At 43.3% G+C, this 27,654-nt stretch overlaps 1 protein-coding gene and 1 pseudogene across 1 annotated transcript in view; both read left to right on the top strand.

The window, feature by feature from the left end:
- Positions 1 to 26,468, top strand: part of LOC105870430 (intelectin-1) — a 33,776-nt gene extending 7,308 nt beyond the window's left edge. Inside the window, exons 2-8 of the mRNA XM_076010430.1 lie at positions 16,708 to 16,771; positions 20,349 to 20,427; positions 21,298 to 21,568; positions 21,903 to 22,061; positions 22,801 to 22,921; positions 24,984 to 25,087; positions 26,201 to 26,468. Of these exons, the coding sequence (XP_075866545.1) occupies positions 16,708 to 16,771; positions 20,349 to 20,427; positions 21,298 to 21,568; positions 21,903 to 22,061; positions 22,801 to 22,921; positions 24,984 to 25,087; positions 26,201 to 26,353 (951 nt within the window). The 3' untranslated portion in view covers positions 26,354 to 26,468. The remainder of the gene's footprint in view (positions 1 to 16,707; positions 16,772 to 20,348; positions 20,428 to 21,297; positions 21,569 to 21,902; positions 22,062 to 22,800; positions 22,922 to 24,983; positions 25,088 to 26,200) is intronic.
- LOC142869793 (uncharacterized) lies at positions 2,785 to 2,974 on the top strand (annotated as a pseudogene).
- Positions 26,469 to 27,654: the final 1,186 nt, after the last annotated feature.

Below are 27,654 nucleotides of genomic sequence, written 5' to 3'. Positions count from 1 at the left end.
CAAGTAGAATTACCATTTGATCAAGCAATCCTATTACTAGGCATCTACCCGAAGGAAAAAAAGACATTCTATAAAAATGACATCTTCACTAGAATGTTTATAACAGCACATTCACAATTGCAAAGGTGTGGAAACAACCCAAGTGCTCATCAATATGTGAGTGGATTAATAAAATGTGGTGCATGTATACCATGGAGTTCTACTCAGCCACAAAAAACAATGGTGATCTAGCACCCTCTTGTATTATCCTGGATGGAGCTGGAGTCCATTCTACTAAGTGAAGTAGCACAAGAATGGAAAAACAAGAACCATATGTACTCAACATCAAATTGGTATTCACTGATCAACACTTAAGTGCACATATAGTAGTAACAGTCATTGGGTGTTTGGCAGGTGGGAAAGGGGAGGAGGAGATGGGTATATACACACCTAACCAGTGTGGTATGCACCGTCTAGGGGATGGACACACTTGAAGCTCTGACTCGGGTGGGGCAAAGGCAATATGTGTAACCTATTGTACTCCCATAATATGCTGAAATAAAAGAAAAAGAATCTGAATAATTTGAGAGATGAAAAAAAAAAGCTACAGATTGTGTACACCAAGTAACTGGCCAATAGGGAGGAAGACTTCCACTGTTTACTCTTTTATACCTTCAGAATTTTGAGCCATGTTCATATAGCATATCTCCAAAACATAAGACATTTATAAAAAGAAAATATAAAGTTTCTTTTTGCTTCTAACATACTATTTTTTTCTTAAATCAAGAGTGGACATTGGATTTCTTAAAATTGATTTTTTTTTTTTTTTTTTTTTTTTTTTTTTTTTGAGACAGAGTCTCGCTTTGTTGCCCAGGCTAGAGTGAGTGCCGTGGCGTCAGCCTAGCTCACAGCAACCTCAAACTCCTGGGCTTCAGCGATCCTTCTGCCTCAGCCTCCCGAGTAGCTGGGACTACAGGCATGCGCCACCATGCCCAGCTAATTTTTTACATATATATATCAGTTGGCCAATTAATTTCTTTCTATTTATAGTAGAGACGGGGTCTCGCTCTTGCTCAGGCTGGTTTTGAACTCCTGACCTTGAGCAATCCGCCCGCCTCGGCCTCCCAAGAGCTAGGATTACAGGCGTGAGCCACCGCGCCCGGCCTTAAAATTGATTTTTATGTTATCTTTATTCATGATCATATATTCCCCTTTAATCTATTATTTAATGTTAAAATATATAATATCCTGAATTATATTATTAAGTTCTCTAATATTGAACTATTCTTATATTTTCTCAATAAGTCTATTTGGTAATATTAAATTGTTATATTAACACACACACACACACACACACACACACACACACACACACAGAAAATATGTCTCCCAAATGCACTATGATCTTTCTTGGGTAAGAGTAATAAGCATTCCTGGGATAGCAGATGAGAATACACATTGCTAAATGCCTGCCTTACCTATTTTATCCTTGTATAATAGATTACTCTTGCATTTTCTTCATCTTACTTTGGTTCTCATCAAACCCCTTGTCTCTATTTAACAGGTGAGAATAGTGTTACCTAGAGAAGTAAGGAGATTAGTCTGAGTTGACACAATTAATTAGAGGCAGGTATGAATTTTTTTCTCAAAGCTCTTTCCAGTCTAACAACCAGGGAAATGCACAAAAATTAGAAGTAGAATGAACTTTTATGGTGATTCTTTTTCTAGGGGAAATGGAGTGGGTTCTATTGCCTGAATTTTCAGGGCACATTTTCTAATTTAGTACAATTATGATTTCTCAACTTTTGTCACAGATAAATAAGTCAAATACTGGGGTGGTGCTGAAATATATTTACTAATAAATATATTTAACTGGGCTAGGTGAGGTGACTCATGCCTGTAATCCTAGCACGTTGGGAGGCCGAGTTGGAAGGATTGCTTGAGGAGACCAGGAATTCAAGACCAGCCTGAATAACATGGTGAGACCCCTATCTCTACAAAAAGTAAACAAAGTTAAGCAGGCATGGTGGCACTTACCTGTAGTTCCAGCTACTCTGGAGGCTGAGGTAGGAGGATCACTTGAGCCCAGGAGTTTGAAGTTGCACTGCGTTGATCGTGCCGCTGCATTCTAGCCTGAGTGACAGAGCAAGACCTTGTCATGAATAAATAAATAAAAGTTAATTGAAACTTATTTGCATGCTATAATAATTTTTACTCATGAAGTATTTGATATTGCAGAATAACTGCATGGAATTTTGAGTACTGTCAAAAAGTTTATTTTATTACCAGAGAAATATTTAGAAATTTGGACGGACATCACCATGATAATTTACAGTGATGGGAAGCCATTGACCATACGAACTTAAGGGACCAATTAGTGATTCCTGGAAAAGGGGTATTTTGTGACATTCAGACCAGACTTTGGCCAGCAGTGTTTTCCCTAGACCCTATTGGCATCTGGCCCCCTTCCTTCATCCAAAGCCCACGGGCCATGGGACACAAAAGGCATATTGAGGAGAGCTTGTTTTGGCTTTCCTTTGATGCCCCTCTATCTGGGGAGCAGGCATTAGGGAGCAGATTGTGAGTCCAACAATAATAAAGAAACCAGTACGATCTAATGTTTTCGTAATGTTTTATCAGTGTACAAAGTACATGCCTTTGCATTATCCCCACTTGAACCTTACAACAGTCCTATGAGCTCAGTACAAGTCCACAATTCCAAAATTCCAAAAGCATGTGGTACTGTATTTGATTATGAGGGTTGCCTTAGATTCTGCTGAAGATGTTAAGCTATATATGATATGTTTAACTTGTTTATCTTGAAAATCCTCAAAGTCTTTGTATTCTAAAACTCATCTGTCTGCCCCGTGACGTACAGTCCCTTTCCACAACGTTGGAGATAAAGCTGGGCTTTGTGTCTGCGCCTGCATATTCCTACGACTTCTCAGAGTCCTGTGGACAATGACTGGGGAGACAAACCATGCAGGAGACAGCTGTCTAGAGAAAAAAAAAAAAACAAAAAAACCACAAAAAACTCATCTGGTGCTGATTTTGGGATATGGAACTATGGACTTGAATTACTACCCATATTTTACCTATGAGGAAGCCGAGCTGTCTCAAAGGGACAGACTTCCCCGCTCCCTGCCCAACAGCGATCTTAGGCAGAGTGGGGGTGATGAACTGTAGGCCGGTGGTAGGGAAGGTTCCAAGTGGGGCGAACTTCTGTTCTCCTGCCTCTCTCCCTTCTTGTTTAACACAGCCTGTGGAGACCAAGGTGCCTGTAGTTTAGGCATCCCTGGGATACTTCATCTCCTAGTCTTTCCAACCATTTAACTTCTAGCAGGAATGGCTTGCATCTGCAGGTGTGGGTGCCTCCCAGGAATTTTGCATATATGTAAAGAAAAAGGGTTACAAACAGAGATTAAATAAATAAAGAGAAAAACAAAGTTTTATGGTAGGATAAACATTTGAAAATGACTATTGTTCCTAAATTATTTTCTAGGTTTAATGCAATTCAGATCAAAATTCCAAAAAAAATTAACACTGTTTAACTTCATTAATAACCAAGGAAATGAAGATTATAAGTTTGCTTTTTTTTTTTTTTTTTTTTTTTAGATTTCAAATTGACCAAAAAGTGATAAATCATAGTTTATACTAGTGGTCTCTGTTCATTCTAATCCCACTTTCTCCTTTCTTTCTTCTAATGTTGGTAGCAAAATACTCAAATTCCCAGCTTTCCTTATAGCAAGGGATGGCCATGTAACAAGTTTTAGTGAGCAGAAGCTTAATTCCTCTTTGCCTTTTACTCTCTCATATTCTTTCTCCCTGAAATATAGACGTGAAGCCTGGAGAGACAGTAGCTATCCTATGATCATGAGGCTGAAAATGACAAAGGATGGTGAAGGAGGAAGATCAGGGTAGACAAGTACCCTCTTGACATAGTTGAGGTTCACACCAGTCCTGGGTTGCCTACTCCTGCAGTTTTGTGATAAATCTTCCTCTTACCTATTTAAGCAGCTGTGATAAGATTTTCTATTATTTGCAGCCAAATATAATCCTTATTGACATACTGGCATTGGCTAGGGTATAAGAAATGGACTTTTAAATTCACTACTAGTGGAAATAATAATTGATACAAGTTATCAGGAAGGCAATATAGATAGCCTCCAAAATGTTCATGCTATTTTGCCCAGAAATTTCGCTTCTAGAAATTTATCCCTAGAAAAGAATTATAGGTGTAGGCCAGGCATGGTGGCTCAGTCCTGTAATTCCAGCACTCTGGGAGGCTGAGGTGGGAGGATTGCTTGAGCTCAGGAGTTGGAGACCACCCTGAACAAAAGTGAGACCCTTGGGCAACCAATCATTTTTAAGGTCAACGCATGATCCACGCGTGATCAGCTTGTGCGCAGCTTGTGCACCATGGGGATAAAAGGCATACCACTGTTCCGGTCGGGGTCCTTGCCTGCAAGGGTGGCCACTGCGCTGGTGCTCTGGGGCTTGGACCCTGGCTAGCCAGAAAAGAAACCTCCTCTTGTGTGATTAAAAAAAAAAAAAAAAGTGAGACCCTATCTCTACTAAAAATAGAAAAATTAGCTGGGTGTTTTGGCCTGTGCCTAGAGTCCCAGCTACTTGGGAGGCTGACGCAGGAGGATTGTTTGAGCCCAGGAGTTCGAGGTTGCTGTGAGCTAGGCATGGCACTCTAGCCCAGACAACAGAGCAAGACTCTGTCTCAAAAAATAATAATAATAAAAAAGCAAGCAAGCAAGAAAGAAAATAAGAAGTTAAAAAGAAAAAAATCACCCCCCCAAAATAATTATAGATATAAATAAAGACAAATGTATAAGAATCTTTAGTGCAGTGTTTATTATAGTGAAAACTTGGAAATAGCTTAATTGTTCAACACTAAGGAATAGTTAAATTTTTAAAAGTTTATGTAACTGAATATTTGGTTCTTAAAAATCTTGTTTTTGAAGAATATTTAATAATTCAGTAAAATGCTAAACAGTTTTGTGAAAGTAAATAACCCAGGATATATGTGTTTTTCATTCTGTTTCTCCATTTATATATAAAGATTGGAACTTAATAGGAGCTATTTTTGAGTGGTAGGCTAAAGAGAATTTTTTTTTCTATATATATTAGTTGACCAATTAATTTCTTTCTATTTATAGTAGAGATGGGGTCTTGCTCTTGCTCAGGCTGGTTTAGAACTCCTGACCTCAAGCAATCCACCCGCCTCGGCCTCCCAGAGTGTTAGGATTACAGGCGTGAGCCACCGCGCCTGGCCTAAAGAGAAATTTTTATATGATTTTTAGTTAGTATGAAATAAATATACAGGGAAGAATAGCAAATAAACATTTAATGAGAATTTACATTTAATAAACATTTTATGCATATGTGTAAATGTGGGCATTAGCCTTTCTTGCTATGAAAATATATCATTAAATTATTATAATTTAAACAGCATATTGAACATTAGAACACATGGAAGGTGTGAAGAAAAGAAAATAAAATCTAAAATATTAATATAATATAAAAAAAATAAAAAAAAACACAAGAAAACAGCATAGTACTAGTGCAAAAATAAATGACCCTAAATAAAAATGCATTTAGTGCCTAGTGAAGACAATAACTGTGGCTAAAAACAATTCATAAATAATGCTGGGAAGAGGAATTTGCAAGTTGAAAAAAAGATGAATTTTTTTTAAATTAAAAGAACATTTATTTATTTATTTTTAAGACAAGGTCTTGCTATGTTGTCTGGACTAGAGTGCAGTGGCTGGATCATAGCTCACTGCAACGTCGAACTCCTGGACTCATGGGATTCTGTCACCCCAACCTCCCAAAGTGCTAGGATTACAAATATGCACTGTACCTGGCCTATGTTTTTGTGTTTTTTTTGAGACAGAGCCTCACGCTATTGCCCAGGTTAGAGTGCAGTGGTGTCATTATAACTCACTGTAGCCTTCAATTCCTGGGCTAGAGGGATCCTCTTGGGTCAACCTTTGGAGTAGCTGGGACTACAGGCACGTGCCACCATACCCAGCTAATTTTCTATTTTTTGTAGAGATAGGGGTCTCCATATGTTGCTCGTGCTCGTCTTGAACTCCTGGCCTCAAGCCCCCCCCCCAGCCTCCCAAGGTGCTAGGATTTCTGGTGTGAGCTACCATGCTTGGCTAAAAAGATCAATTTAGATCTTACTTTGTAGTTGAAAATTAACACCAGAGACGTTAAAAAATGAAATTTAAAAATATCAGAATTTACAAAGAAATGTCCTAAGTGGATAATACACTTTATGAATATGCGATTCAAGCACAAGTTTTCCTTTCTTCCAGACTCTTTGGGCCACATTTTTCTTTAAATTCCAGTGGAATGGCAGGAGTCTTGTACTGTGGGAAACCTACCAGCACGCTACCCAGGGGGACTAAAGAGTCCCAGGGAGACTTGTGTCCCTCCCATGTGAATCTGCATTTCCACAGCTCCTTGGCTCTCATTTACTTATCATCAATCTGACTGTGGCTGCCATTGTTTTTCTCTGGCTTGCTTTGTTCCAAACAGGACACCACATCTCTTCCTTTAAATGCCCAAGCATTGGTAAACATCAGGCTGTTGTCTGCACTGGAACATTTATTGAATATTTGATGGTGGAAACATGGCGTACAGTAATTGCAACAAAGAGAAGAAAACGTTTAAATTTTGTGTTGGCCATTGTCATTCCTAGAACTTTTTTGGATTGGGGGTAGCGTTCGAATATGCTTTTTCCTTTTTCAACAGAGTCTCACTGTGTTGCCCGGGTTAGAGTGCCAAGGTGTCAGCCTAGCTCACAGCAACCTCAAACTCCTGGGCTCAAGCAATCCTCCTGCCTCAGCCTCCTGAGTAGCTGAGACTACAGGCATGCACCACCATGCCCGGCTAATGTTTTCTATATATTTTTAGTTGGCCAATTAATTTCTATTTTTAGTAAAGACGGGGTCTCGCTCTTGCTTAGGCTGGTTTCCAACTCCTGATCTTGAGCAATCCTCTCGCCTTGGCCTCCTAGAGTGCTAGGATTACAGGCATGAGCCACCGTGCCCAGCCATGGATGACATTGTGACACAGCTGTCCTCGGGCACTGGAGCTTCTGGTTGGGTGGGAGGGGGAGGATGCAGGGAAGGACTGTGAGGTCTGAGCTAGCCCGCCAATCTGCTATCACACCGTCACACTGTGTAGCCTGCCTCAACAAAGCAGGAGTCCCCTCCTCGAATGGTGAGGGTCACCTGTGTGACCAAGAACGCAGCCCCCTGCCCCTCCAGCCAGTCCCCCATCCCTTCTCACACCCAGAGGCCCTGGCTCAGGTACCCTCAAAGGGAAGGGGTCAGAGGGAGGGGCCCACAGGCTGGGCTGGGCAGGGCTGAGCTGGGCAGGGCTTGGGTGGTTTGGCTCTCCCCATAAAGGGCTCAGCCTTGTGCCCTGTTTCAGGATCCTCTGCAGAGAGAGCTCTGAGTTTCTCCCAGCAGGGACCTTTCAGCCCCTGGCACCTGTGAGGAAGGAAGGAGGGAGCTATCTGTGCTGGTGAGGAAGGTGTTTCTGAGGCTGAGATAAGATCCGTGTGTGTGTGTGGGCGCAATGATGCCAGCTCATGTCTGGTCTCAGACTCAGAAATGGAGAATTTTAGGGAAAGGAGCCTGTGGCTCCTCTGTAGAGTTGGATAGGGGTTGGGGATATTCCAGGAGGTTCCAGAATGCTCAGTAGCCCATCACTTTGCATTTGAGGTTTCCTGACTCAGAGCTGTCAGGGAGTAAGGACGGGAGGAACACAAGGATGGGCCAGTCAGTGACCTTGTGCATCTTGCTTCCCCGCAGAGCAGTGGTCCAGGAAATAGTTTCATGGAAGACAATTTTTCCACAGATCGGGGATGGGGCATCACTGCCTCAGCTCCACCTCAGATCACTGGGCATTAGATTCTCATAAGGAGCATGTAACCTACATCCCTCACATGTGCAGTTTACAGCAGGGTTTGTGCTCCTATGAAACTCTGATGCCACTGCTGATCTGACAGGAGTGGGCGCTCAGGCTGTGATGAGAGCTATGGGGAGTGTTTGTAAATACAGATGGAGCTTTGCTCACTCTCTCCCTGCTCACCTCCTGCTATGGGGCCTGGTTCATAACAGGATATAGACCAGTACATTTCTGTAGCCCAGGGGTTGGGGATCCAGCCTTAGAGGATAATGACCAGACTCTGCTTCCTGCTGTTCCTCTCCATGACCACCAGAGGGTGCAGTGCAGGTAACTCTCTCCTGGGAGAGCAGTTCCTTCTGCTCCCCTCTGGCTGGCCGGGGTGGCAGGGTGGGGGCCCTGGAGGGAGTAGAGCTGAGCTGGGTTCTAAGTCCTGGGCCAGAGGAGGACTCACGGAGATGCACGGAACTGACGGTGGGAGCCTGGGCAACATAGCAAGACTTCCTCTCTACAAAAAGTTAAAAAATTAGCCAGGCATGATGGCACACACCTGTAGTTCCAGCTACTGGGGAGGCTGAGGCAGTAGGATCGCTTCAGCCCAGGGGCTTGAGGCTGCAGTGAGCTCTGATGCCGCTGCACTGGAGCCCGGGGAACAAGGACCTGTCTCAAAAAAAAAAAAATTGTTCTAACAGAGTCTCCTAGAATATCAAACAATGAAGGCTTCTCTTTCAATCACTACATCCCCGGCAGACCCTGGTCTAGGATCTGATTAAGGTCTATTTTTACGGTTGTAGACATTTAAATGTTCTTTCTTTCAATAAATATCTTCTGAATCCTCTCCTAAGCACACAATGTTCTAGTATCCCTCCGTATGTAGCAGAGAGCCTTTCATAAAACACAGCCACTATGTACAGTTGTTGGCTGAGTTTTGGGTTTCCCGACTGAGGTGAGCTACAGGTGGCAATGGGAGAAAAAAGAAGGTTTTTGAAATCATCTTTCTTACTGATAATCATGCTTTTCATACATTTGCACACATTCTCATGTTCCTCCTCGCATTTCACTCCTTACGACAATCCTATGAGGGAGAGCTTGTTATTCACATTTTACTTATATGAAAACTGAAGTCCAGAAAGATGGAGTGGTTTGCTCAGTGTCACAGAGCTAACTAGGACCAGATCCTGGACAGGAGCTCAAGTCTCTGGGCTTGCAGGAAGTTCACATTCCAGTGTACCAACTATCTGTTGGTGTCAGAGCTAGGTTTTTTTTTTTTTTTTTTTAGCATATTATGGGGGTACAGATTTTAAGGTTTCAATAAATGCCCTTGCCCCCCTGCCCCCACAAGTCTGAGTTTCCAGCATGACCATCCCCCAGATGGTGCACATCTCACTCATTATAGAGCTAGGTTTTTCATCGAATCTAAGATGCAATTGATAAAATGCACCATTATTTTTTTCCACTCAAGTTGAAATACAAACTATCACATGCCATTGAATGAAGATGCATTCAATATCACAGATATAACGGTGTTAAATATAGTGTTATAGGAGGTATACATTTTATTTGAATATGTGTCTTGGCGTTGCATACAGTTCTATTTCCTTTAGTTAATGTGTCTGGAAATATGTAATTCAATACATTTTATTTTTAAATATACAAAGTGTTAGCTTAACAAATCTAGTGCCTCATAAACCTTTTCCTAAGAACTGCTGTGAAAGACATGTAAACAGTGAAGAGGTCTTACTACTGTGTTAAGATGTTAATAACACAATATAAGATTGAGGCAGTACCTAGGAGGAAGTAATCCATTCCACTGGTGAGGGAGGAGAGGAGTGAGTAACATTTATGCTTAGGGGACTGAGGAATGACACCAGGACTGGAATGATGGAGCACGTACTAAAGCATCAGAAGGAGTTTGTACTTGATCAGTGATTCAAAATGCAGTCTGAGGACCAGTGCTACCATAGAATGAGCCTTCTCTCAACCCCGAATGAGTTTGCATTGGTTTATAGCAAAATGAAAAAAATAATGAAAAATATCATTTCGCTTAAAACTAAATTTATTTATTTATTTATTTTGAAACAGAGTCTCACTCTGTTGCCCAGGCTAGAGTGCTATGGTGTCAGCCTAGCTCACAGCAACCTTAAACTCCTGGGCTCCAGCAATCCTCCTGCCTCAGCCTCCCAAGTAGTTGGGACTACAGGCATGTGCCACCATGGCCTGGCTAATTTTTTCTATATATTTTTTAGTTGGCCAATTAATTTCTTTCTATTTATAGTAGAGACGGGGGCTCGCTCTTGCTCAGGCTGGTTTAGAACTCTTGACCTTGAGCGATCCGCCCGCCTCTGCCTCCTAGAGTGCTAGGATTACAGGTGTGAGCCACCTTGCCCTGCCAAAACTAAATTTATTTACGCTAAAAATTTATATTTATTTTGAGACTATGTGTTTCATCTGCTGGAATTAACATATATTTTCTTTTGTGAAATCATTGTTGTAGTTGATTTAAAATATGTTTTCACTTGGCAAAAAAAAAAAAAAAAATATATATATATATATATTGGACCCATTCTCATTAAAAGAAACTTGGTAGGCCTGGAACGCCCAGTGTGCTCTCAGTGTTGTCGACTTCTGAGATTAATGGTGATGATGGTGACTTACAGTGTCCTTGAGCAGCTTCCTGAGAATTGCCCGTCCTTGTGCTGCAGAAAGCTGAGGTCACGGCTCCTTTGCTGTGTCTGTGCTTTGAGATTTCTTACAGGCAGCCTTCTGGGTGTTTTCCCTTCCTGCATTTCCAATGGTTGGAAGTCTTCATTGGGCTGCTAATAACCTAGTTATAAAGGGAGTTATTTTATATAATGAAGGATTAAATCCTCAGGAATATCACAATTCTATATTTCTATGTACCAAAAATATAGCCTCAAAGTAAAAAAAGCAAAAATTGTCAGAACTACAAGGAGAAATATACAAATCTAAAATCATAGTGGGAGATTTTAACACACTTCTCTCAGTAATTAATATAACAAGCAGACAAAAAGCCTGTACAGATGCAGCAGATTCAAATATTAATAGCATTATGAACAAACTTGACCCTAGTGGACATGCGTCGAACACTACCAAATATACATCCTTTTTGGACACTGATAGGACACTTATAAAATATTTTACTGTATACTGGGTCATAACAAGGCTTACCAGATATCAAATGATTGAAATCATTCAAAGAATGTTCTGTGATCACAATGTAATCATTCTAGGAATCAATGAAGAAAAGGAACTGCTTTTCTTCATTGTGAGGAAAATCCTCACACGCTTGAAAGCTAAGAAATGCAAATGCTACTTGACTTTAGATGGAATCATGTCCCAATAAACCCATCACAAGTTGAAAATAGTGTAAGTTGAAAATGCATTTAATATACCTAACCTACTGAACATCATGGCTTAGCCTGGTCTTAAACGTGCTCAGAATACTCACATTAGCCCACAGTTGGGTAAAATCAAGTAATATAAAGCCTATTTTATAATAAACATGCTCGAATGCTTACATCAGCCTACAGTTGGGCAAATCATGTAACACAAAGCCTATTTTATAATAAAGTGTGGAATATCTCATGTACTTTATTGCATACTGTATTAAAAATTAAAAATAGAATGGTTGTATGGGTAATTCAAGTATGGTTCCTACTGAATGCCATCATTATATTGATAAACAGAAACCTGAGCTATTGTAAGTTGGAGGTCATCTGTACTTTGTTACAGGGAGTTTTAATAAACATTTAAAGAAGACAGAACTCCAAATTTACTCAAATAAGCCTATTATATATTCACTTTATAAAGCTAGCATAATGTTCATAGCAAAACCTGACAAAGGAGTATGAGAAAGGAAAATAAAAGACCAATCTCATGCATGAATATAGATGCAAAGATTCTAAATAAATATTGTCAAACTGCATTCATATATAGATACATAAATCTGTGATTGTCAAGTTGAGTTTATCCCAAGAATGCAAGGTTGCTTTAACAGTAGAAAATCAGGCTAAGCCTGTTGGGTCTTGCCTATAAACCTTGGGAGGCTGAGATGGGAGGATTGCTTGAGGCCAGGGGCTCTAGACCAGCCTGAGTAACATAGTGAGAGACCACATTTTTACAAAAAATAGAATATTAGCCAGGTATAGTGGCATGTACCTGTAGTCCCAGCTACTCTTGAGGCTGAGAGGCAGGAGGATCCCTTGAGCCCAGGAGTTTGAGGTTGCAATGAGCTATGGTCGTGCCACTGCACTCTAGCCCAGGCATAAGAGTGAGAACCTGTCTCAACAAAGAAGCAAAGAAAGAAACAAACAAAAAAAACCCCATAAAGAACAAAACAGCAAAACATTAGAAAATCAATTAATAATTAATGTAACTTTCTTCAATAACAAGTAATAGGATAAAAAGAATACATGGATCATCTTGATACATGTAAAAAAGATGATAGATGAAATTTGACGTACATTTATGATAAAACATCCATTTATAAATATTTGAGCATTTGCTCATGATAAAAACTAATATAAGAAGAGAATTTCCTAATCTGATAAAGGTTATTCATAGAAAAGTACAGCAACATCATATTTAATTGTAATTGTATTTAATTGTAACATTGAAATCTTTCCCTTTGCAAAGAGAAAGGAAGACACCATTTTTCTTCTCTGATATTCCACATCACACTAAAGGTAACAGCAGTGCAGTAAGGCAAGAAACAAACCAAAAGGCATAGAAATTGATAAGGAGGAAATAATAGTTATAATTCTTCAAACGATATAGTTGCTGTGTAGAAAATCCAAAATAATCTACAGATCAACATTAGAATGAGTAAAAAAGAGAATGTTTGCTGGTTGCAAAGTCAACATGAAAATAAGTTGTATTTCTCTCTCTCTCTCTCCTTCTCTCTCTCTCTTTTTGATTTTCAGAGATACCGTCTTGCTTTGTTGCCTGGGCTCTGGAGTGCAGTGGAGCAGTCATGGCTCTAATGATCCTTCTGCCTCAGCCTCCCAAGTAGGCAGGACTACAGGTGCGCATCACCACACCTGGCGAATTTCTTTTTAATTTTTTTGTAGTGATGGGATCTCTGTATGTCGCTCATGCTGGTCTTTGAACTTCTAGCCTCAAGTGATCCTCTTGCGTTGGCCTCCCAAAGTGCTGGGATAACAGGCAAAAATCAGTTGTATTTCTGTATAGAAGTATCAAACAGTTAGAAAATGAAATTTTAAAAGATACCATTTACAGTTGCATCAAAAATGTCAAATACTTAGAAACAAATAGAACGAAAGATGCACAAAATCCCTACGGAAGCTGTAAGATAAAATTATGAGAAAACAATGAAAATCCAAATAAATAGGGAAACATGCCACATACAATATTTTAAAGGCATGAGTTCCTCCCAAAATGATGTATATATTCAATGTAATTCCAATAAAATCCAAAGAGAGAGAGAGTGTGTGTGTGTGTATAAGTAGATTTAAAGTAGATTTACAAATTTTATACAAAGGCAAAAGATCAAGAACAACTGAGATACTTTTGAAGAAGAACAAAGTAGAAGGCCTTGCTCTACTGAATATCAAGATGTTTTATAAATCTTTAAGACTTAAAACAATGTGGCACAGGCACAAGGAAGTGATGATTACCATAAGGTTAGTGATTACTTTAGGAGAAAGGGAGAGGTTTATGATGTGGATAGAACATATGGGAAGCTTCTGGGGTGCTCCCGAAGTTTTATTTCTTGACCAGGATGACAATTACATGGGTATTTGCCTTTTTGTAATTCATTAAACAGTATATTTAAGTCTTAAATCATTTTCAGTATGTGTGTTGATTTTTACAATAAGGCTTTCTTTGTTTTAAAGAACAGAACAAAACCAAGTGACTTGGAGATGCAGGTGCTGGGCTGGAGAGACGTGGTGGGGGAGGGGTTTCTTCCACACTGTTGTCTCTCAGGGTGCACATGTTCCACCAATTTCTTTAAGTTTTTGTTTCAGTTTTTTGCCTCAGGTACAATTTGAATTACTCTGACATGGACTGACCATTGATGATGAACCTAAATCCACAAAATGCAATACTCCATTAAAGGCAATTGTCTATTGCCTTTTTTTAATGTTCCTTTTTGTTGTTGTTGTTGAGTCAGAGTCTCACTCTGTTGCATGGAGTAGAGTACTGTGGTGTCAACCTAGCTCACAGTAACCTCACACTCCTGGGTTCAAGCAATCCTCCTGCCTCAGGCGCCCAAGTAGCTGGGACTACAGGCATGCGCCACCATGCCCGGCTAATTTTTTGTATATATATTTTTAGTTGGTCAATTAATTTCTTTCTATTTATAGTAGAGACGGGGTCTCGCTCTTGCTCGGGCTGGTTCTGAACTCCTGACCCTGAGCAATCTGACCTCCTCAGCCTCCCAGAGTGCTAGGATTATAGGCGTGAGCCACCACGCCCGGCCTTTAATGTTCTTATGAACACTCTCCCACCCCCCAACAATTTCCAGCTTGTCATTACACAAAACCCAACCTCAAACTCTGGTGCACCCCTCAATTCCAATTTAGGCTGCAGTATAGTGGAAACTTCAGTTGGCTGCAATTGCTGATTCCTAACATTTCTCTCATGTTCCTCCAGATCTCTTCACTGCCAACGCTGTAACATTCCTTGCCGGTTCTACAGTTATCCTCTCAATTCCTCTACCTGATTCCTATTATCAGGGAAGCTGATCTAAAACACATGAGGCCCAAAGAGGGGAAGAAAAAGGTGGAGAGGGCAAGTGCCAGGCAGCCATACAATTGCCCTGACCATGGGCAATGCGCTCGTCTTTGCTTTCAGACGTGCGAATAATCCAGCTCTAAAATGCACACAGAAAAGACCATGTGAGGGCACAGAGGGGAAGTGGCCATCTGTAAACCCAGGAGAGAGACCTGCCAACATGTTGATCTTGGACTTCTTTCTTCCAGAACTGTGAGAGAACAAATTTCTGGGTTTAAGCCACCCAGAGTGTGGTATTTGGTTATGGCAGCCCTGGCAAACTAGCACAGCACGTGACATCTCTGGCCAATAAGACATGAGGAAAAGTGTGCTGGAGGCCTGTGAGCCAAGCTTGCTCTCTCTGAAAAAGGAGCCACAGGAAGAGATGATCCCTCTTCTCCCTTGTAAGTGGTCCAGGAAGACCAATAACCATCTTGTCCTCAGACACAGGAGGAAGCCAAGGTAGAGAGGCCGAAAGAGCCTAGGTCCTTCAGACATTGAGTGGCTGCTGATCAACCAAGCCTGGAGCTGCCCTCTCTCTCGATTTCCTGTTTCATGGAGTGATGTGTTTGCTTTTTGGTTCAGCTACTTTGAGTTGGCTTTTCTCTCAGTCAGAGCTGAAGGCATCCAAACTGACCTAGACCTGAACTAACAAATGTGAAGGGCAGTGGATTTGGAGGAGGTGATGTGAGAACAGATTCAAGAGGAAGTGGGAGGTGGAATCACCCGGACACAGTCACTGATTTGGGATGACGGTGTTAGAAGGGGCAATGTCCCTAAAATAGATCTGCCATTTTTGTCTGTTAGATAGTGTCAATGTTATGTTGTTCCATGATTTATGTATTAATACCACTAAGGATGAGATGCATAGTGATATTAAAGATGTCACAATATGAAGAAAATGTGTCTTGGAATCAGTAAAAAGAAAGCACTAAAAGAGGTATAAATTTGTAGCTTTTCTTCTTGGGTGCTATTTTATTTTTTTCTGTCAATATATTTGAGTATTTTTTGTAAAACAGTACTTTGAAGCTACAAAGACACAAAATATCAGCTTCACCAAAAAGAAATTCACATTTTTTCCCTAAGAACTGCAATATTATTAGTGCTATACGACATCACTGAGGAGGACCTGATCAATTCTATTACAGCTGAAGGGACGATTTGAGAAGTGAAGGATGACATCAGGACAGGAATGATACAGGATATTTGAAGCATTTGATTTAAGCATCATTTGATTTAGTCCCAAATGCACTCTGTAGTAAATTTTCACTAATTTGTGGCAAAATGAGAAAATTAAGGACAATGTGGTGAGTCTTTCTGTGTAATGTATTTATTCAGTCTAAAGTTTTATATTTATTTTGAAATGATCTCTTTCGTATTTTGTGGTTAAACTTTCCTTTTTCTGTGAAATGATTATAGTAGATGTTTAGCTTTTTTAAAAAGTTTGATTTCGTAAGAAAGGAAGACACAAAAACTCCATGGCAACTCTAGTTACTCTCTTCATCTATTTTCTTTGGGAAATATATTGGTCCACAAAGTCCCCAAATCTGGGAACAACACCAGTAGGCTAGCAGGTGACCTTTAAGATTTGTCCTTTAGAGCCTGCTAATTCCATGAGTTATCACTGTGTAAAGAACCTGCCCTGAGTCCTCACCTGCACCAGGCATCGTGCCAGGGGAGGGTGCGCTGGCAGCCTGGGCCAGGCCCCGCTGGGCTTTCTCCATAAAGGGCCCAGCGCATCACCCACAGCAGGGGCCTCTGCAGAGAAAGCTCCACCCAGCGGGCAGCTGACTCTGAGCTCCTGGCTGCTGTGAGGGAGGAGGCAGCTCCCTGTGCTGGAGGGAACTCAGCTGAGCTTCGCACATGTCTGTGAGTGGGGGAATTCCTGGTTTGAGCTCAGGTCTGCTTTTGGTCCCAGAGATGTGTGGAATTTAAACAAAATGCAAAGGGCTTTGGAGTCTTTGTAGGATTAGACTGGGCGGGAGCAGGGATGTAGAGAAAACTGATGGTAAAGACAATGACCTTCTTGCTTTTCCTTAGATTATGATGAACCAACTTGGCTTCCTGCTGTTTCTCATTGTGGCCACCAGAGGGTGGAGTGAAGGTGAGTCTCTTGTCTGGGGGCAGCGGTTCCTCCACTCAGCTCCAGTGTTGAAGGAGAGCAGAACTGGCTGGGTGGTTCCCAGGATGCTGGTCTCTCCTGGGCTACAGGGAGTGTCTTTGAGATGCAGGAAGGTTGACTTGGATGTAGGTGAAGTGCTGATTTCTGGCCTCTTGTTGGAAGAATCTGGCCTGTAGCACTGAGGGTGTTGCCTGAGGGTTGAGCTCTGTGCCTCTGTGTGGCCCTCAGGGGACCTCTGGTCAGAACTGTGTTCCCTCCCAGCCACTCCCCACACGTGTGTCCTGGGCCATGGGATTTCCATGGCAATTGCTTGGTCTGCTTGGTGCCCAGAGGATATTCTTTCCTCATCTTCCTCTCTACAGCAGAAATAACAGGGGCATATTAAAATGTGTATTTCTCTTCATTTTTATGTGTCAATTTTTTAAAAAGTAAAGGCTGTTTCTCAATATCTTCTCACTTAATCTTCACAAAAATACTTCATTATCTTTGTTTTAGGTATGAGGAAACTGAGGTTCAGATGTGTTAAGTATCACTCCAAGGACACTCAGCTAGTAGACACTGAGTTACTCACAGGTGAATGAATACCTGTGACCTCAAAGCTTGTGATTACCGTCATTCCTCTCCCATTTGTTTTTCTTTTTTTTGAGACAGAGTCTCTCTTTGTTGCCCAGGCTAGAGTGAGTGCCGTGGCATCAGCTTAACTCACAGCAACCTCAAACTCCTGGGCTCAAGCTATCCTGCCACCTCTGCCTCCCAAGTAGCTGGGACTATGGGCATGTGCCACCATGCCCAGCTAATTTTTTCTATAAATATTAGTTGGTCAATTAATTTCTTTCTATTTATAGTAGAGATGGCGTCTCACTCTTGCTCAGGCTGGTTTTGAACTCCTGACCTTGAGCAATACACCCCCCTCAGCCTCCCAGAATGCTAGGATTACAGGCGTGAGCCAGTGCACAGGGCCCCTCTAGCCTTTTAGAGTATACTGCAGCCTCTTAAGCCTTAGGATTAGCATATAATGTTCTACATTTTCTGCCTCTGCTAAACTCTTGGCCATAGTGTCCCTACCGCTCCCTACCTCACATCCTATATTTCAGCCACATTAAGCTATTTTTTTTTTTTTTTTTGAGACGGAGTCTGGCTTTGTTGCCCAGGCTAGATGAGTGCCCTGGCCTCAGCCTAGCTCACAGCAACCTCAAACTCCTGGGCTCAAGAAATCCTTCTGCCTCAGCCTCCGGAGTAGCTGGGACTACAGGCATGCAATGCCCGGCTAATTTTTTCTATATATATTAGTTGGCCAATTAATTTCTTTCTAATTACAGTAAAGATGGGGTCTCCCTCTTGCTCAGGCTGGTTTCGAACTCCTGACCTTGATTAATCCACCCGCATCAGCCTCCCAGACTGCTAGGATTTTAGACGTGAGCCACCGCGCCCGGCCCACATTAAGCTATTTACATTTCTTCAGCAAGCCGGATTATGCTGTATTTTTTTTTTTTTTCTTTTGAGACAGAGTTTGCTTTGTTGCCTGGGCTAGAGTATGTGGCGTCAGCCTAGCTCACAGCAACCTCAAACTCCTGGGCTTAAGCAATCCTCCTGCCTCAGCCTCATGAGTAGCTGGAACTACAGGCATGTACCACTATGGCCGGCTAGTTTTTTCTATATATTTTTAGTTGTCCAACTAATTTCATTCCATTTTTAGTAGGGATCCGGGTCTCACTCTTGGTCAACCTGGTCAGGAACTCCTGACCTTGAACAATCCTCCTGACTCTGCCTCCCAGAGTGCTAGGATTACAGATGTGAGCCACCATGTGTGGCCTATGTTAGGGACCGACCTTCCACAGCCCCACCGGACAGAAAAGCAGAGACATCGAGGATGCAATCACACAAGAGGAGGTTTATTTTCTGGCTAGCCAGGGTCCAAGCCCCAGAGCACCAACGCAGTGGCCACTCTCGCAGGCAAGGACCCCGACTGGAACAACGGCATGCCTTTTATCCCCATGGTGCACAAGCTGCGCACAAGCTGACTACGCATGGATCATGTGTTGACCTTTAAAATGATTGGTTGCCCACTATTGCCTTTTTTTTTTTTTTTTTTTGAGACAGAGTCTCACTTTGTTGTCCAGGCTAGAGTGAGTGCCATGGCGTCAGCCTAGCTCACAGCAACCTCAAACTCCTGGGCTCAAGCGATCCTTCTGTCTCAGCCTCCCAAGTAGCTGGGACTACAGGCATGCGCCACCATGCCCGGCTAATTTTTTCTATATATATTAGTTGGCCAATTAGTTTCTTTCTATTTATAGTAGAGACGGGGTCTCGCTCTTGCTCAGGCTGGTTTCGAACTCCTGACCTCGAGCAATCCGCCCGCCTCGGCCTCCCAGAGAGCTAGGATTACAGGCGTGAGCCACCGCGCCCGGCCACTATTGCCTTTTGAAATAATTGGCGGGTTGGTTGCCCTCTATTGCCTGATGGGCCAGTTGCCCGTGCTTCAATGAACTCATTCCATAATTCCCCATACAGCGGTGTAGCAAGCAAGCAATGACCAGAAGCAAAAGTTTGCGGTTAGCTCATTGCCCCACCCAAGTAAATTCCTGACAACTGGAAAAATTCCTCTGCACTTCCTCTGTCCTACAGCCTATGCTGTATTTTTTTCCCCCAGGCTTTTGGACATGCTATTCTCCCTGCCTTGACTTCTCTTCTCTTTCTTCCTATTGATGAATCATGTTTGTTCTGTCAGAATAAATGATGGTGTCACCCGGACTAGGAGGCCTTCTGTGACTAAGACAAGAGACAATCCCTGCCCCCCACCTCCATCTCTGACTCCCAAACAACCACCCTGCCTCCCGTCTGGCCTCTCCATTCTGCACTCTCACCTCATGTTTGGTTCTCCTGAGCTTGTCTGTTTTTTTTTGAGACAGGCTCTTGCTCTGTCCCCTGGGATAGAGTGCATAGAGTGCAGTGGCATCATCATCGTTCACTGCAACCTCAAAGTCCTGAGCTCATGATCCTCCTGCCTCAGTCTCCCAAGTAGCTGGGACTACAGTTGTAAATTACCATGCCCAGCTAATTTTTCTATTTTTAGTAGAGATGGGGTCTCACTCTTGCTCAGGCTGGTCTCAAACTCCTGGCCTCAAGTGATCCTCCAGCCTTGGCCTCCCAAAGTGCTAGAACTATAGGTGTGAGCCCATGTGCTGGCCTTGCTTATCTTCTATCATTTTTTCTTGTTAATATAATTTTCTCTTGACTTATTAATAACTCCCTCTAGGAAAAAGCTCTTGGGGGGGGTGTTTAATTTCTATGACTGCCCAGTGCTTAGGGCAGGGCTGGGCACAGGGTGAGGTCATGTGGAGGCAGGCATGCATGAAGCCTGTGCTGGGTGTTGGGTCAAATGGGCTGAATGAATATGACACTGGGTATCTCTGGGCCTTACCACCCTGGCAGCGAGGCTCTGCTACCGTGGGGTGGAATCGTTTGGGACTGGTGACAATGAGAGGCTGGGTTTGTGACAAATCAGCAATGGAAATAAAACTGTGCATATTCTCTAGAGGTGGCCAATACACCCCTTCAGGAATCGACCTGCTCTTCTGCATCTCCATCTCTGCCCAGAAGCTGCAAGGAAATCAAAGCCAAGTGCCCCAGCGCGGGTGGTGAGTGATGAGACATTTAAACACAGCCCTCTCAGGGCAATCAGGATTTTTCCTCTAGGAGGTTTTTTTAAAGTTAAGAAAATATTGTAGTAAAATATATATTACATATTGGATAAAATTTGCCAGTTTAATTTTAAATGGAAAATTTATCTGCATTAATTACCTGCAAAGTTGTGTAACTATCACCACCATCCATCTCTGGAATTGTTCATCACCTCCGTACCCACTGAGCAACAACTCCACGTTGTCCTCTCCCCCAGCCCCTGGTAGCTGCTATTCTGCGTTCTGTCTCTGTGGATTTGCCTTTTCCAGTTACCTCATATAAGTAGAGTCATGTGATATTTGTCTCTTTGTGTCTGCCTTATTTCACTCAGCAAAGGTTTTCAAGGTCAATTCATGTTGTAGCATGGATATGTCATTGCCTTTTATCCACTGTGTGTACATATGTGCGCACACACACACATATCCTGCATTTTGTTTGTTCGTCTATTGATGAATATTTGGGTTGTTTCTCAATTCAACAATTCTTGTGACTCTTGTCACTCATGCTGCAATGAACACTGCTGCTCTAGCATCTGCTTGAGTCCCTTTCCCCAATTATTTTGGGTATTAAAAAATACCTATTAGTGGAGTTGCCGGGTTTTAGGATAATTTCATGTTTAACCTGATAGGAACGACACTGGCCACTGGGAGTTTGGTAACTCCATGTTCTGCCTCAGTCTCAGGAGCGTGATCTTCTGAACTCAGGGAGATTCCAGGCCCCCCGGGAACACTTAGTGGCAGGACCCAGGGAGGAGGCTTTAGGCCATGAGTCTGGTTCCTCGGGCCTCTGTGGTCGTGGGGCTGAGATGGCCGTGGGCTCTCAGACAGGCTCTGGCTGGTTCTGTCTGCAGATGGCGTGTATTTCCTCCGCACCAAGAATGGTGTCGTCTACCAGACCTTCTGTGACATGACCACTGTGGGTGGCGGCTGGACCCTGGTGGCCAGCGTGCACGAGAACAACATGTATGGGAAGTGCACGGTGGGCGATCGCTGGTCCAGTCAGCAGGGCAGCAGAGCAGACTACCCAGAGGGGGACAACAACTGGGCCAACTATAACACCTTTGGGTCTGCAGAAGCGGCCACAAGCGACGACTACAAGGTTGGTGGCACTTCCCACGCACTGGGAAAGGGTGAGGAGTGAGTGTGTGTGGCCACAGCACGCAGGAGGGAGGGTGGGATGGGGGACATGGACACAGGGCTGGAGAAGAGGAAGGAAATACACATCTTGCATCACAACTTCCTCCCCACAAGGTAGTTAGGGAGGTGGGTGGTGGGGAGTCCTCACCTGCTGGAAGTGGGGGTGTCTGAGCACAGGTGACCACCTGCCCCACCCCGGAGCCCAGAGCTGTGAGCTCAGCTGAGGGCTGCACGTGTGGGCCTTTGCCTCGTGGGACCCCCTGGCCCCGTGAGGCTGAGTGTGTGTTGCTGTGCAGAACCCTGGCTACTACGACATCCAGGCCCAGGACTTGAGCATCTGGCATGTGCCCAACAACTCCCCTCTGGAACATTGGAGGAACAGCTCCCTGCTGAGGTACCACACCGATATTGGCTTCCTTCAGAGACTGGGACACAATCTGTTTGGCCTCTACCAGGTACACAGGGCGCTGGCTGGGGCTGGTATCATGGGTGTGGGGAGAAGCAAGTGTCTGAAGTGGGCAGGAGCCGTCTTCAGTGGTCCAGTCTGCCATGGTCTCCTAACCTTGATTTCAGGTGGCTTGTGTCCTGCTTCTCTCAGGAATTCTGAGCCAGGCAAGAGAAAAGACCTACGGGAGAGGAGACTTGGGGCAGGAGAGGAGAGAGAGAGAGAGAGAGAGAATGGGAAGGAAGTGCTCTGGGCTGTTGGAGAAGTGACGCTCCTGAGTGACTAGTGGCAGCACACGGGAAAGATTTTTTTTTTTTTTTTTTATTACACTAGAACTCATGTTCTCAAGATTTTTTTTTTTTTAGTAAGAAGTTTCTATTTGCAAATTTGCTCAATAATGAAGTGATTATTTCATATTTTTCTAGTAAATTTCCTATATCCATTTTCCCAGAATATCAAGGAAACTATTATATAAACTCAAAGATGATAATCTCATGTTTTATTTAGGCTCATCATTTTTTATATATGTTCAAGAATAACTTGTTTTTACTTATTTTATTTATTTGCTTATCTATTTTCTTTCAGAATATTACGGGTGGGGGGAAGAGTCTCATTTTGAGTGGTTTTGAGATAATCTCAGTTGCTGAGAAGCCATCGTTTTCCCTGTGAGCAGCAGCATCCCTGGGAAGGAATGGCTGGTAAGGACAAACCCATTGTCCTTGCTCAGTGATGTTCTTTGTTCCCCATAGAAATTCCCTGTGAAATATGGAGAAGGAACATGTTGGAAGGACAATGGCCCTGCGATCCCCGTGGTCTATGATTTTGGCGATGCCCAGAAAACAGCGTCTTATTACTCACCCTATGGCCAGAGTGAGTCTTTAATGCCCCTCTGAACTCTTGGTAGGAAGAGTTTCATTCTTGATTGAATTCATTCAGTTAGGACTGGTAGCAGTTATTTTATTTTATTTATTTATTTATTTTTTTGAGACAGAGTCTTGCTTTGTTGCCCAGGCTAGAGTGACTGCCATGGCGTCAGCCTAGCTCACAGCAACCTCAAACTCCTGGGCTCAAGGGATCCTCCTGCCTCAGCCTCCCAAGTAGCTGGGACTACAGGCACCCGCCATCATGCCCGGCTAATTTTTTCTATATATATTAGTTGGCCAATTAATTTCTTTCTATTTATAGTAGAGACAGGGTCTCGCTCTTGCTCAGGCTGGTTTTGAACTCCTGACCTTGAGCAATCCACCCGCCTCGGCCTCCCAGAGTGCTAGTATTACAGGCGTGAGCCACCGCGCCCGGCCTATTTTATTTTTTTAATGATAAATGCTTTTCATTACATAATATTTAGTATTCATGCTCAATCAACAAGGTAAACAGAAACTTGTACATATTCTGCTAAATAATCCAGTACACTAATACATACATATTTTTTTAGAGCACTAATTAAAGTAATCCCTGTATCCTTTATTCATACAACTTTGCAAACTTGGGAATAACAAAAGATATAAACACACAAGAACATTTCTTAAAGCAGGTTAGGTTAACACAGGTTAAAATTATATTTATGGATAGGCCAAAGATTGGCCCTGACTCTAGTTAACACCAAACTCAAAAGTAGCTCTTGGTCAGAAAAGTACAGTAGCTGGTGCATGAAAGTGACACGCTGTGGTCTCTTTAGTGGTCTATTTGAGGTGACATATATTTTTAACTGCTAAACTATATTAACTCAAAAAGTAACTAGTCACAATTTAGAACATTCTGGTCAAAATGAGCCTGAACAGGGTAGCAGTTATTAATCAGTAACCACGGCCCGGATCTCTTCTATGCATGTTACTGGGGTTGTTCTACTTAGTCTGCTTGACGGCCTTACGGGCTGAGCTGTCATTAACCTCATTGCAGGAAACAGACGCACTGAGAGGTTGGGGAACTTGCTGAGATCACAGGGCATGTACACAGGGGAGCTCGCATCTGCACGAGGAAATTTGGCTCCAGAGTCTCTTGTCCTGACAACCCCACTGTCAGCCCCTGAGGAACTTGTTAGGACCAGGCCATGTTCATGTACACAGGACAGGACAACCAACAAAATGGGGAGGCCTTTTTTTCTTTTTTTAATTGTGAGGAGTAACCGTTAATTTATTTTGTGTGAATCTAAAGTTTGCAGCCTAGTATCTTTCACAGAGACTTAGCCTATGCTGTACAATTCAAAGCTGATAGCATTGCGATTTTTTTTTTTTGGAGACAGAGTCTCACATTTTTGCCCAGGCTAGAGTGAGTGCCATGGTGTCAGCTTAGCTCACAGCAACCTCAAACTCCTGGACTCGAGTGATCTTAGTGCCTCAGCCTCCTGAGTAGCTGGGACTACAGGCATGGGCCACCATGCCTAGCTACTTTTGTGTAGATATATTTTCAGTTGGTCAATTTTAATTTCTTTCTGTTTTTGGTAGAGACGGGGTCTTGCTCAGGCTGGTTTCGAACTCCTGACCTTGAGCGATCTGCCTTCTTTGGCCTCCCAGAGTGCTAGTTTTACAGGCGTGAGCCACCACGCCCGGCTGACATTTGAGATTTTAAAATAAAAGAGAGTAAGAAAATGCAACAAGGAACAGAGGGAATCTGCTTCCTAATTGCTGCCACCCTGCACTTGGAAGTGTTCAGTGTGATTTTCTTGCATAGCTGAATTTCTCTTCACAAGCCTCTGGCAGATGAGAGGCCCTCCCTGACGACAAGCTCCTGGTCCCTTGGCTGGGAAGATGTCCCTGACGTGAAGTTTGGGGCCAGGATGCACCATCCTTGCCCCAGAGGAGCTGAGCTCCAGCAGTGTGGCTGGAGAGTTGGGCTGTAGCCTGAGCTTCAGCATAGAGAATCTCTGGGCTGGCATAAAGAAGGCTATTTCTAGCATCTTCCTTGAATGCTGTTTCCTGTCTCTTGTTTTCAGAGGAATTCACTGCGGGATTTGTTCAGTTCAGGGTATTTAATAACGAGAGAGCAGCCAACGCCTTGTGTGCTGGAATGAAGGTCACCGGATGTAACACTGAGATTGTGAGTCTTTGTGGGGAACCAAAGGGGCTGTAAGGCTGAGTTTGTCACTGTGCGTTGGTATGTGTGTTGGGTGTGGTATGAGTGTGGTGTATGTGTATGTGTGTGGGAGTGTGACTTTCTCTTGCTCATTGTTGGGTTTCAGGGGCAGAGCTGCAGGACCCTTTGTCCAGGTACAGACATCCTGTACTTTTGAGGACTGAAATCGAGGGCTGAGGCTTCACAAGAGCCACTGCTGGATGCTCAGCCTTTGGGAAAAGCACTCAGTCTCCTGCAGCTGGGGTGAGGCTTCCATGCGGGAACATTCCTTGGAAGCCTTTTGAAGCCTCGATTCCTTGTCCTTCTTCATCTGTGCTTTAGCTTTCAGAGAAAACTGGTACTCCCAAACCCTGGCCTGGGCTTGCATAGCTACACAGTGTGTTGGGGGTTACCAGGAGGGTCCTGCACATCACGTTCTAGAACTTCACTCAGCCCATTCCCCCATGTGCCTGTGGGGATAAATGATAGGTATCTATGAATTTTCAGGATTTTAAATGGAATACCATTTGAACACAGAGGATGGGAAGGGAAGAAGTCTAGAATAGCTCATGGTTTTTGTTTGGGTGAATGAGTGTCATTTACTAAGTCAGGGTGTCTGGATGATGAGCAGTTTGGGGTCCATGGGGATATTTAACTCTGCGTTGGTTATATGGAGCTTGAGATTCCTGTGTGGAGATCCAGGTTGGATTCTGAGGTCTTCAGCACAAGTAACATGTGCACAGGAGATAGAGATTTGGGGGACAAGAGAATTGTTAGTAACTGAAGCCAAGATGGTCATGCAATAAGGGACAGGGAGAGGTGTCCTGTACTGAGGAGAAGCACCTTAAGGAATTCATGAAGCAAGAGTCCCGCCAGGGAATCCTAGAATGAGTGTTCAGAAAAGGTGGAGGACAGTGAGGAGCAGACAATGAGGTCACTAAAGCTAAAGGTATAGAGGTTTTCATGGGAGGAAAAGATCAACGCTGCCAGTGGTGAGTCTATTGAGGACCAAAGACTGCACTGGACTTGGCCGTTAGGCTGTCATTGGCCTCACCAGCAGATCTCTCATCTGTGTCCCTTCGTCTCTTTGTTTCCCAGCACTGCATCGGCGGAGGAGGGTTCTTCCCAGAGGGCAATCCCCGCCAGTGTGGGGATTTTTCTGCCTTTGATTGGAATGGATATGGAACTCACGTTGCTTACAGCAGCAGCCGGGAGATAACTGAGGCAGCTGTGCTTCTATTCTACAATTGAGAGGGGTGTGGTATGGGGCCCAGACCTCCTCTCTCAACCGTGGGATCCCAAGGATGGAGAACAACTCATCAACTGGATTGTTAATGGCAGAGGAGAAGAGAATAAATCCCATTAAATCAAAGCTTGGTGTGTCTGTGAATTATTTTCCTGCAGGCAGGGAAACACTGTCGCAGATCTCAAACGATTTCTATGGTTCTGGTCGGTTCTACTTCAAACACTTTTTTTTTTTTTTTTGAGACAGAGTCTCACTGTATTGCCCAGGCTAGAGTGAATGCACTGGTGTCAGCCTCGCTCACAGCAATCTCGAACCCCTGGGCTCAAGCTATCCTGCTCCCTCAGCCTCCCGAGTAGCTGGGACTACAGGCATGCGCCACCATGCCCGGCTAATTTTTTCTACATATATTAGTTGGCCAATCACTTTCTTTCTATTTTTGTTAGAGACGGGGTCTTGCTCTTGTTCAGCTGGTTTTGAACTCCTGAACTTGAGCAATCCGCCCGCCTCGGCCTCCCAGAGTGCTAGGATTACAGGCGTGAGCCACCGCCCCCGGCCTCAACCACTTTGTTATTGGAATGTCTGGGCTTATGAATCCTGATAGAGAAACATGGCCTCTCCATCCCCTACTAGGTAGCCCTTAAAATAGCCAGAGGAATGAAGGGCAGGAGGAAGCATTTTATCCTAACCCTTCCTACCACATGTGTGCTGAACAATTACATCCTCAACCTGAGGATCCTAAAGAAGAAAACAGTTCATCTGTGGGGGTGCACCAAAGAGGAACGAGATGCACCCAATGTCCCTATCTGGTATATTGTAGGCTTAGAGGTCGGGGCATTGTCTGTAGGGAAGCCCGAGGCTGGCAGTCTATGCTGAATGAGAGTGACTCTTCTTTCCTGGTGCCTTCACTGTTCCAGGGTTCTCATGTTTAGGTGCTTATTCAAAGGAGCCAAGTGACCAAATCATCCCCAATGTGTTATTGGTGCCAATTAAATGGTGATGACATCAGTTTTGACACATGACTAAATACTAGATATTTAATTGTTTCCTCTACAATGCAAATCTGATTATAACAAGCCCTTCCAATCTTCCCCTCCTCCAGTGTCAATTACTTCTCCTTCACTAAAAGGTGAAGTTCAAAATTCTTAGGCCTTAGGGAAATTAGAAGAAGAGGAAGCAGAGGAGAGGAAGAAGAAGGGAAATAGGAAGCTGAAGAAGTTTGCCTTAGAAATGTTTGGGAGGGTTCTCTTTGTTTAAACCAGGTTTATTTGGGCCTGGGTTAGAATTTGTCACTATTCTCTCTGTAGTA

Source organism: Microcebus murinus, chromosome 2 (genome assembly GCF_040939455.1).
Source record: "Microcebus murinus isolate Inina chromosome 2, M.murinus_Inina_mat1.0, whole genome shotgun sequence".
NCBI lineage: Eukaryota > Metazoa > Chordata > Mammalia > Primates > Cheirogaleidae > Microcebus > Microcebus murinus.
The sequence above is the reverse complement of the archived record's forward strand: the minus strand, read 5'-3'. Positions and strand labels throughout refer to the sequence as shown.